Below are 12,177 nucleotides of genomic sequence, written 5' to 3' on the forward strand. Positions count from 1 at the left end.
GCTGTTTTTTTTGCTTGTCTTTAGTACCAAGAATGTATTTCAACAATATAATTGACCCAGGACTGTGCAAGTAAACGGTAGACAACAAATAATACACATCAAAAAAATTACACAACAGGTTCGTACGATGATGTCGATCAGGATTGAGCTCGATTCCATTTTCATTCCAAAGATTCAATTTTCCATCAAATGTTACCAATAAAATAGTGCGGTGCAGTGAGAGTAGCTCCATATTTAAACTCATGTCATTTGTAGTTGTCCATATTGTATGAACACCTACATGTACCTTCAACACCTCTGGTCATTGATTGGAATAAAATCCAGAGGTGGACTTTGAATAGAAGAGATTTCTTTTTTCTAATCAAGTGACCAAAAATGTTGTGAGCTTGAAAACAATGTTAATGAACAAATGTCATCTGGCCATCTTTGCAATGTTTCCACTTCCTCTGCAACTCCACCCCTATTCCATCAGCAGTCATTCAATCACTGAATGTCATTGGCTATATTTATTTACACAGAAACAATTCATTTTTTCCACTGCTGGCAAAACATGGAAGATAGATAACATCAGCTCATCAGCTCTAGAGGCTAAAAAACATATTTTGTTCATGTAACAAAGATGGATGAGGACAGAGGACATTGGCACGGTCTTCAGAACGTGTGAATAGCTTCAGTTATCTGTTGCTACGAGCGACAGCTGCTAACATGTGAGGGCATTTGGCTGGACTCACCAAACTCAAACTTCACTTGAGTGTTTTTCATGTGAACAGACAACAGAGCAGCACAAGCTGGTTTTTCCACTAACAGTTACCTCTTGTACCATGCCGACGCCGTGTAGGGATGTAGCCAGGGTGAAGGGCAAAAATGCCCCAAGAAATCTCAGAATGCCCCTAAAAACCAGGTTCCAGGGGCAAAAATTGCACCGAAGATTCATTTAATTTCTAGTTCCATCTCGAACACACGCAGCACCTGCAAGCTGGTTGTCAGAAGACGACAATGAAGAACACACTCACACACACGGTGCTGCTGTTCACACTAACGTTATGCACTAATTACTTTTTTTTAAGTGCCCCCAAAATTGTATAAATGCCCGCAGTTTTTAGACAGTGGAGAAAAAAAAAAAAGTCCCAAAAAAGTTGCCCCCAAAACATTTTTTTTTATTTCCTACAGTGGTACGAGGGCATCAATATAATCCCAGACAATAAAACATCTAAGACCTCAAACACTGAGGTCTGACAAAAGGCTGCGGAAGATTTCCCCAATTTGGCAAATTATGCTAATTCTTATTACCTCCGCCAACAGAGTTGCCGGGAGATAGTTTTCCACCTGTCTGTTTGCCCACAGGGTATCTCCCATCTGTCTGTTTGCCCACAGGGTATCTCCTGTCTGTCTGTTTGCCCACAGGGTATCTCCCATCTGTCTGTTTGCCCACAGGGTATCTCCTGTCTGTCTGTTTGCCCACAGGGTATCTCCCATCTGTCTGTTTGCCCACAGGGTATCTCCTGTCTGTCTGTTTGCCCACAGGGTATCTCCCATCTGTCTGTTTGCCCACAGGGTATCTCCTGTCTGTCTGTTTGCCCACAGGGTATCTCCCATCTGTCTGTTTGCCCACAGGGTATCTCCCATCTGTCTGTTTGCCCACAGGGTATCTCCCATCTGTCTGTTTGCCCACAAGGTATCTCATAAAGTTATGAATGGAATTGCACGAAAGTTTGTATAAAAGCAGGTTATGGCCCAACTTAGAACTGATTAAGTTTCCACACCCAGTGGCCGAAAGGGGGCGTGACATGGGCGTGGTTAATCACAAAAAGGCACCTAACTGCTAACAGATTGAGTTTGGCGGAGGTACAGTATGCCCTCTACGGAGTACCTCTAGTTTGTATTGTTTTCTAAGTAACGATAACGAATGCTATGATGCTGATGTCTGCCTACTCCAGTCACAATCCTTATTTTATTGTACTTCAGCGCCACCTAAATAACGATTTCAAGCTGCCAAAACAGTTATTGCCCTCAGAAGAGAGTCTGCATACCCTGTGGAGATGACCGTACTGTATATGGAGGCTTGTTACGTGTACTCGCCTCAACATGCAAAAGAAAAAACGAAATAGATAAAAGACAAGACTTTGGTAGAGAAAGGCATTTGTGATGCTATTTACAAGCAGGTTATTGGTTTAAGGGCGGGGTTCATTCCAGATAACTGGGAGGGTTTCTGACCTGCGCTCTCCACGTCAATAAGAGGAGATGACAGCGTCTAGTTCAACCTCTTATATGACAATCTTCTCCTCAGATCAGACACATCAGATCAGACGCATCAGATCAGACGCATCAGATCAGACACATCAGATCAGACACATCAGATCAGACGCATCAGATCAGACACATCAGATCAGACACATCAGATCAGACACATCCAACCAGTTGTCCTGAATGCACTATTACATACGGAGCCCAGGAGTGCTACAAAGTATGTGCTGAGGTGGTGACTTGCTACAGTGAGGGTACCAGAAGCTATTGCATGTGTGTGAGAACAATGTTGTTCCCTCGTTCTGCTGAAGTTGTAACATTTGCATTGTATTTTGCACACAATTGCATAATTAATGTGGGCAAATTACCTAACGTGCTACCAAATAGTGTACGGTTTAAAAGTGTGCTCGACTGAGCTTATCGGCAGGTTTCAAACTGATTTTGTCCATTTGTCATAAATAGCTGAATGACTTGATTGAGTTATTTAGCCTGATATTTAGTTCAGTTGAGGTTGATATTTAGTTCAGTTGAGGTTGATATTTAGCTCAGTTGAGGTTGTTTGAGTTGACTTTAACAAACAATTCAGCATCAATTGGTCCTCCATATGGCTCCATAATGATGGACAAACATGTTCTATGACTGGCTGGACATGGCTTGTCCTATACACTGCACTGCAGGGTGGATAGTGGTCCTTCCTGGTACATTGTGATTGGCTGATAAATGGGCGGGACAAAGGTTAGGCTATGTCTGGAAGATGAGTGATAGTTTTTTTTTGCTTGAATGGTCAGGAGGCAGGAGGCCACCCTGAAAGGCAGTCAAAGTGTTTCGTTTGAGCATTCTGACGGTTTGGTGGTTAGAAAGACACTGTGAAAACACCACACGGCTACACTTTTCTTTGCAAAGGCTTTTGTCAACCCTCAATCCCTCAACCCTCAACCCCATCCCATGGAGTGATTTTCGTTTTGAGTTTCTCTGTGGCCATTTTGTTTGTTTCCTTCTGTTGCCCCCGGAGTTTGAGTAAACTCAAGAATTTAACCTCAACTCAGATTCAATTAGCGTGGTTAAAACCATCCTGATAACGTGATCTCAGTCTGTTTTGCTCTACACACACAAACACCTACAGTATATACACCTACACACACCTACACACACACACACACCTACACACACACACACACCTACACACACACACACACACACACTACGTATCAGTCTGGATTCCAACCCACCCACAGTGATTTCAGTGGGTGGGATCAGTGGGATCAGTGGGATCCAGTCAAATCAAAATCCACTCAGCGGCGAAAACGTCTTTTCCGCAGAGGAATTCCGGTGGTACTACATACAGTACTCTTGTTCTTGTTTATCTTGTTCTTGTTTAATTGTTGTTATTGAGTCTATTTCTGCAACTTATGGCTGTTTACTCTGCTAACGTTAACATTACTACTCGTTGCTTTGGGAGCCGCCATTACTGTTTTGCCAGCGGTGTCCCTGATTGGCTGGTTACATAGTCAACTACGAGGCAGGTCCCTGATTGGCCCGTGGACTTTGTAATTTCTGGAAATCTCTGGGGGCGGGCTGGAGGAATCAAACAGAATGTGAGGTCATGTGATCAGGATGGTTTACCAGGCTAAGATTCAACAGGTTGGACAGGACCATCTCCTGAACTGCTCCTAAATGCTTTTAGGGTTCACCCAACAAATCAGATGTTGACATTAATAACAAGATGGTCTCTCCCAGTTTCTGGTCCACATTCTAACACTTAAAGAGCAGGCCTCCTTTCCATGTCTCATGGCCTACAGGTGGAAATTCAAGCCCCAGAAAGTCGACTCCTGCATGCTGTCTCTACGTTCTCTGCCCACAATTCTTTAGTTTCACTGCCAATCTGGAGCTGCTTGACCCACTAACAAGGAGCCAGGAGTCCCATTCATCTAGAGTCATCTGAGGGTTGAAACAAAGTTCAAGGTGTGAGGAGGAAAGGAAAGGAGGTGTGAGGAGGCAAGGAAAGGAGGTTACTATCCAAAAGATACTGGTTGTTTGTGACATTTTGCATTCCAGTGTAAATCAAACTCTGGAAGAACTTAGTAGAAGGAATGCAAAATGGCCACAGAGGGGTGAGTTAAAGTGAGGAAGGAACTGGGTATGAAGCTGCTAGAGCCTAGAGGAAGTTGGTGGAGGAGGTTTTTCCTGCGTCGACCTGGAACTGGTAGGCACCGTCAGACGAGGGGGGCACAGGAGACGATGCACTTTCCACCTTGGGACAAAGGGAAATACAGTCAAAAGGTGTTTTCAGACCAGAGGAACTATTTCATATTTCGAGGAACGGTTTGGAGGAACTATCCTCTTTTTATTGTGTCCACACTGCAGGAACTGGGAACCATCATAGAACATTATTTAGAGGGATTTGTTTAGCTCCAACTTCAGAGTAGGTACTCCCCCAGCACGAGAGGAACCATGTGTGACGTACGTGTATGTTCAATGGTAGAACTTCTAGAAAAGCCCAGAGGCAGGAAGTAGAACGTTACAGTAACTTGCTATTTATTTTTTTTGCAAGCCAACGTTAATAGATTTGTTAGCCAAAGTAGTATCAATCCCCTGAGAACTCTCACTTGCTTTGCTGTGAAGCTACTATTGGTGAGCATGCTAACCATTAGCATGCCAACTTACTATACATCACTTCAGCGTTCCTATTGGTGGTGCGAATGCAACCAGTGAGGAAAAAAAGCCCTGGTCCCAAAGCATAAAGGCTGAAATTATATAAAAAACTATTTGTGTCTGTGTGTGCGTGTGTCTGTGTGTGTGTGTGTGTCTGTGGGTGTGTGTGTGTCTGGGTGTGTGTGTGTCTGTGGGTGTGTGTGTCTGTGGGTGTGTGTATGTGTCCACGTGTGTGTGTACCCGTGGTGGGGTAGTGAGCAGGGGATCGGCTGGTGAGGACGCCATGTTCTCCATCTTGAGCTCCTCCTTGACCGGCTCACTGGCTGTTGGTGGGGGGGCACTGTACATCACTGGAGCCGGAGCATAGCCCTACACACACACACACACACACACACACACACACACACGCACACACACGCGCACTCTCACACACACACACACACACACACACACACACACACACACGCGCGCACTCTCACACTCACACACACACACACACACACACACGCACACACTCACACAAACACACACACTTACATTAGTTTCTTATTATTCAGCCTCAGAATGTGGCTACTCATTGGTTTCACTCACTCATAGTCTCACTGCAGCTCCATTCAACAAGGCCCTACTTTTTCATACATGTAGCAATCACAATAAAACAATCAAATAGTCAAGTCGGACTAATCGTGTTCTGAAATATTGTGTCGTTTCCAGTTCAGAGCCATTTTTGTCGTTTTTCTGTTCTTCCGGATGTGTAATTACGGGTTTTTTGACTACGAGATGAGGGAACTGTGGAGTCTCGGTAACATACTGCTTGACAGGTGAGAGCGGGAGGACAACCAGCCACCACAGTGACGTCAGAGCCGGGGATTCCCGACAGAAACGGTGTCTAGGCCGCGTCATCGACAACAGGTACTTCCCCAATTTCATGTTGAATCAGTGGGACCGCTGACAGCCGGGCACGCTTAGGAGCAGAGCGCACGGCTGGAGCGGATCCCCCAATTAAGGGCCATAGAAAACCAGACACCGCTCTGAACCTCACTGTGTGGCCGGTTCTCCTCCAGAAGGAAGCTCCTTGCTGTCGGGCGGTAAGTACATTTCCCGATCCTCTCCCTAAACATTCGCATGTGATGATATTGCTGTTACCTGACCCAGACTCTCTCCTCTCATTCCCAGGCAAGATATTGGAGCAATTAAAAGCGAGGAACTGAGGCCGGGCTACGTGGTGGGGAGAACACCCATACGGAGCCGCAGGCTAACCCTGGCCGAATAAGTTATATTTCCCGGATTTCCCCGAGAAGGGATGAACTTTCTTTTGTTGGTTGAATAAAACAACGCATATTGCGTTTAAAACCTGTTTTTGACTACTGGCTTGAATCAGAGTTCCCACAGAACCCAGCGAGATGCTAACTTCAGTGTTGACTACGAGACGAGGGAACCCAGCGTGATGCTAACTTCAGGGTTGGCCTACAAAAATACATCATTCCAGCAGCACTCGATTGGGGAGAACTAAATCCTCTCCTGCTAAACCAAAAATTGGTGGAATCGTTCTGTCCTTGAGGACATTTGGATCTTACAAACATAGAAGAACAATTGAATAATTACGATAAGATGTTTAAGCGGAATAGTACTGTACCTCTGATTCAACGGTCATCAAAAAGGGTCATATATTACTACTATTATTACTGTTAGTACTGATATTTGTACTGCTAATACAACCTGCGGGTGCTGGTCGAGAAACTGCATAAAATATCCATAAAAATAGATGATTTCACTTGTTTCCAATGCAGTGTTTGCTAATACAATAGCTGACAGGAAATAAGCGAGGTTTCAAATGAAACACTAAACCCAAGAGGCCATGATTTACAACAGCTACGAGGTGTCCACCTGTTTGTGAAAACAAACTGCACAAGATGACTCTTACACACCAACGTTCAAATATCTGCACAAGTACATGTGCACACATCAAAGTAAACAAACACAGCATGGCTCAGGGACATCATGTATATTCTAAATAGTCCAAGGCTGGATCCTTTCTAATCAGTGGAAACCTCCATTGAAAAGTCACTTTCACTTCAGTCAGACAGACAGAGGCACGTAACCAACACGTCTCAATTAGGGTTTGTTTGTTTTTGTTGTTTCGTTTTCTCCTCAACTTGTACTTGTCCAATTGCCCCCGCTGTCCCGGTCGTTGCTCCACCCCCTCTGCCGATCTGGGGGGTGTTGTAGACTAGAACATGCTTCCTGTGATACATGTGCAGTCGCCAGCCGAGGATCATGCTAACCCCCCCCCCCAGAACAGGCACCCCGACCGACCAGAGGAGGCGCTATTGTGCAGCGACCAGGACACATACCCTTAATCTGGCTTCCCACCCGCAGACATGGCCAATTGTGTCTGTACGGACGCCCGACCAAGCCGGAGGCAACACAGGGGCTCGAACCGGAGACCCCTTGTGTTGGTAGGCAGGTACTGCAGTGTGCAGATCAGCTGTTTATCTAAAGGCAGGGGATTCTACCACTGTAGTGTGCATCTCAGCTGTTTATCTAAAGGCAGCACTAACTATCTTGGATCCAGCCTCAGAAATCATTTGTGTTTCCATTTTGTACAGCTGCTCGTTAAACACGCGTTTCCATTTTGTACAGCTGCTCGTTAAACACGTGGCCATTTGGATTTTGCGAGGATGCAGTTTGAGCCTTGAGGTTCTATCGACCGCTTGGATTCAGTCCAGTTTGTGGGCTGGATGCTGTTCGCCCGTGTTCAGACGCACCCATGCAAGGAAAACATGTCCTTTCCATTGGGTCAATATCATGAGTCCAGGTGACTAACGATATATCATGAGTCCAGGTGACTAACGATATATCATGAGTCCAGGTGACTAACGATATATCATGAGTCCAGGTGACTAACGATATATCATGAGTCCAGGTGACTAACGATAGTGAATTCAGGAAAGCTGCTCCAAACACAGCCCTGCCAAATGACTGCAAAATCCAAATGGTCACCTGGTTATCTGTAAGCACGTATGGGTGTATGGGGGTGTGTGGCAAGCCATTTTAAGAGATTAGCTGTTTGACTATCTGGAATTAACATGACAGATATCAACAACGTCGTTTTGACTAGTGATAATTACATTATACTTTGTCAGAATTGTCATTCCAGATGTCTACAATGTCAATCCTTCTTGTCAAAAAGAACACTTCAGATATCCACAATGACATTTTCCTACTAGGACAAACATCACTTTTGCCATTCATGTGTATGGGGCATCAGTCATGTGTATGGGGCATCTGTAGTCGAGTGTAGTCTAGCTGGAGTGTGAAGGAAGGTGTTAGGGAGGCAGACTCAGCAGACAAGGCAGAGGTGAAGATTTATTGACTCTCCATTTTCACAGACAAAACACAAAGTAAAAATAACTCACCAAGTAACCGCTAGAAGCTGAAACAAAGCCAGGTGTTTGACCTGTCTCCCACAGGAGCAAAACTCAACTGGCTTTATTTTATAAGGTGTTCAATTCACACCTAGACACCAATCTGTACCAGCAGGGGGTCTCAAAGTTTTCATGACTGAGGGCCAATTTATGGACCCAACATTTGATTGATGGCCGCCCAAGAAAAAACAAAAATTAAACTTTTTTTTTTTGTGGTCAGAATTAACCCCAGCCGGCACCCCGCAACTTCAAGGCGATCCGCTGCAAGATGAATATATGTTTTAAGTTTCACACACACACTTTTTAACGTTTAAAACGGAAAACAAAAACAAAAACGTGAAAAAAACTGAAAAACAAAAAAAGAAAGAAAAAGAAACGGAAAAACAAAAAACTGATTCCCCCCATTTTGTTTTTTTCCAATTTAAAATATTTGTAATACTGAATTAATGTTTAATACTAATGTTATGTTAAATGACCTCTGTCTTAACCTGTTGGCACAGGAAAAGAAAATTTGAAAACATACAGAAATACCCATTGTAATAGGTGAGCACATCAAATAAACTATGTGTCATATTATTTAGGTAGAAATAAATTTTTTGATGGCACAAGGGTTTTCTGGTCCAATTTTTTTGCTGTGAAAACTGCCGCGCTTAATATTGTTTGGCCCGCGTCTCCTTATATTTTTCTGTATGTGGCCCACAACCAAAAAGGTTTGGCCACCCCTGCCCTACACCCTACCTACACCCCTGCCCTACACCCTACCTACACCCTACCTACACCCTACCTACACCCCTGCCCTACACCCTACCTGCCCTACACCCTACCTACACCCCTGCCCTACACCCTACCTACACCCTACCTGCCCTACACCCTACCTACACCCTACCTACACCCCTGCCCTACACCCTACCTACACCCTACCTGCCCTACACCCTACCTACACCCCTGCCCTACACCCTACCTACACACCTGCCCTACACCCTACCTACACCCCTGCCCTACACCCTACCTACACCCTACATGCCCTACACCCTACCTACACCCCTGCCCTACACCCTACCTACACCCCTGCCCTACACCCTACCTACACCCCTGCCCTACACCCTACCTACACCCCTGCCCTACACCCTACCTACACCCTACATGCCCTACACCCTACCTACACCCCTGCCCTACACCCTACCTACACCTTCCAAATAAACCTATCGAGAATCGGAACAAACCATCATCCACCAACCATCATGTCACCTAACTTATGGCGGGCCACCAGAACTTTCCAGAGGGCCGCAATTGGCCTGCGGGCCTCACTTTGAGAACCCCCTGATCTATTCCATAGCATTAAAGGTTGAACTACACAGTCACCTTAATACAAGGAAATCAAATAACATTGTAGGAACTCACTTACAAGCTAATTTTACACAGCTAAATGGCTCTATCAAAGGTATAATCCTACCATCACTACTCTAAAAAGCAACCCTTTCCACTTGGTTTGGCCCATCACCAACACCATCAAAATGGAGGATATGCTGGGTGGGCCAGAAATCCCCCATGGTGGGTCTGAACAAAGGAACAAACAAACAATGTTTTAACGTGCAACTTAATAAAGGTAACTGAAACTAACTTATGGCTGAAAAGTTATCCGTGTGCTTTCAGGTAACATAATGTGTCTGTGTTTGCTTTAACATCAAATACACAAAGTAACACATCAAATAACAGTCAGCACGGAACAACACAAGGGTAACATAATGCCAACACAAGCCACAATTCACATTACATATAGGCCAGTTCAAGATATCTACAAGTCATTCTGTCTCGTTCAAACTAAATTGAAGATATGTGAAAGGACAATGTAGATATCTTGAATTGATATCTTGAAATGGAATTATGACGAGTCAGAATGAATGATAGATCCCTGAAACTGAGATTGCAACTAAATTAGCCATAATTAATTTGCAGATTCACATTGCAGATATCTACAACTGAATTGTAGATCATGAGAAAGCCCATACACATGAATGTAATGAGAAAGCCCATACACATGAATGGCAAAAGTGACGTTCCTTTGCCCTCAGAAGAAAGTCATGGTGGATATCTGAAATGTTATTTTTGACTACGGATAATTTAATTACGATATCTACAATAGAGCTCAACAGTCATGTGACGTCTCTTGCCCCAGAAGTGAATTCCCCATTCATTTTCTCCATAGACATTTTGAAAAATCCTTATATAACGAGTTTTAAGGCTTGAACCAACAAGCCAACCCGTCTTCCAGAGAATCGTGAGTGACCATAAAACATTTTGCTTTCAGCAAAAATAAAAAATAAATGCAGGAAAAAAGATCGAAAATTCGAGAGAAAAAAAACACTTATTTTTTGTTTCACTTCTGGGGCAAGAAATGTCCCATGACTGTTGAGCTCAATATGTATCCAGTCTATGCCATGTTAAAACAGCTTGCTATAGAGGTGTGCATATGAGAGAAGTGAGAACTGAGAGCCAAAGGCAGACAGAGACGGCTAAGGAAGACAGACGACAGGAGACTACCATCTTGTTAGTAGTCTCTTAAAACAGTCGGCTCCCACAATTTTCAAATGCTCCTGACTGACTACTTGTCTGTACTTCACAGAGGAGAACGTTGGTCAAAACTGATATTGGGCAGGACATCTGCTCAAGGCGAGACATCTGCTCATTTCTCCAATCACCTGACTCGGTTTTGTTGACATGTGTCGTGATTGGTCGAATACCATCGAACCTCTTTGGAAGATGACGTCTTCCTCTGACCAAAACTTGAATGGGCTAAAGTACAGACTGTCTCTGGAGCTTTGGAAGAGTGTGGAAGAGATAGACTGTCTTTAGAGACCTGTGACTATAATGCAAAAGATGTGGACAGTGTGGCAGAACAGACCACAGTAAACTACAATGGAACACAGAGTCCGCTGAGTGGAAACATACCATCATAGGTGGTCCAGGGTAGTACTGGTTGCATGGGAAGGGCAGAGTGGAGTGTTAGCAAAGGTGCTGTCTGTGTAGGAGCTGGAACTCTGCTCGAGGTACTGTGTGGTCTAGGCATTGTAATACACTGTATGGCAGAGTTACTGTGTGGTCTAGGCATGGATTTATTAAAAGAACTGGATAGGGGAGGAGCCATGCCCACCCATGCATTCGGACGGAGGCTGCTCACTGGCACATGAAGCCATCATGGGGGGTTTTTCTTCCTGGTTTTACTTCCTGACCATGTGGCCTAAGGCGAACTACGCATGTGTGCCATGACGTATTCCATGACGTCTCCCACCCCTCCCACCCATGGATGTGGATGTAGATGAAGAAAATACACCCGTATTCGGCTCTTAGTGGCTTCTGAAGAAAAAATGCCCCATAAAAAATGTATTGATCATTAAAAGAGTCGTTTTATACTTTGAGTGACACCGGAAAAAATTCCCCTGGGTTTAACACCTGCCGAGGTCCCCATGCAAGTGGATGGGAATTTTCCTTTCTGGGCTGGGCTAACCGATTGGGTGCGTTGTGTTTGGATGAAGAGGACCAGACCAGGATCTCTTTGTGTTTGGATGAAGAGGACCAGACCAGGATATCTTTGTGTTTGGATGAAGAGGACCAGAGCAGGATATCTTTGTGTTTGGATGAAGAGGACCAGACCAGGATATCTTTGGAGACAATCTCTGTTTATTCTGACAAAAAGAGGTAAACAACAAAATCCTCTGGTCAATCCTGACCATAGAGTCAGGCGTCAGCAGCCGTCGAGCGGGGAGGGGAGAGAGAAGCCGGTGTAAACTGATCCTCATATTTAGCCCTCCATTTTATAAGGCGCTTGCTTGGTGGCTTCATCAGTACTGTCCCT

The 12,177-nt window shown here is 44.6% G+C and overlaps 1 protein-coding gene across 3 annotated transcripts in view; it reads right to left on the reverse strand.

Moving 5' to 3' along the window:
- Positions 1 to 491: 491 nt before the first annotated feature.
- Positions 492 to 12,177, reverse strand: part of LOC310794046 (uncharacterized protein) — a 44,778-nt gene continuing 33,092 nt past the window's right edge. For 2 of the 3 annotated variants that reach the window (XM_083655911.1, XM_083655910.1), the window contains 2 exons: positions 5,137 to 5,265; positions 492 to 4,495 (listed from right to left, as the gene is read on the reverse strand). In XM_083655911.1, coding sequence (XP_083512037.1) covers positions 4,400 to 4,495; positions 5,137 to 5,265 — 225 coding nt within the window. In that variant the 3' untranslated portion in view covers positions 492 to 4,399. The remainder of the gene's footprint in view (positions 4,496 to 5,136; positions 5,266 to 12,177) is intronic. The other variant, XR_014553545.1, reaches the window with a different exon arrangement.

This window comes from Poromitra crassiceps, assembly GCF_964638095.1.
Source record: "Poromitra crassiceps genome assembly, chromosome: 19".
Classification (NCBI taxonomy): Eukaryota; Metazoa; Chordata; class Actinopteri; order Beryciformes; family Melamphaidae; genus Poromitra; species Poromitra crassiceps.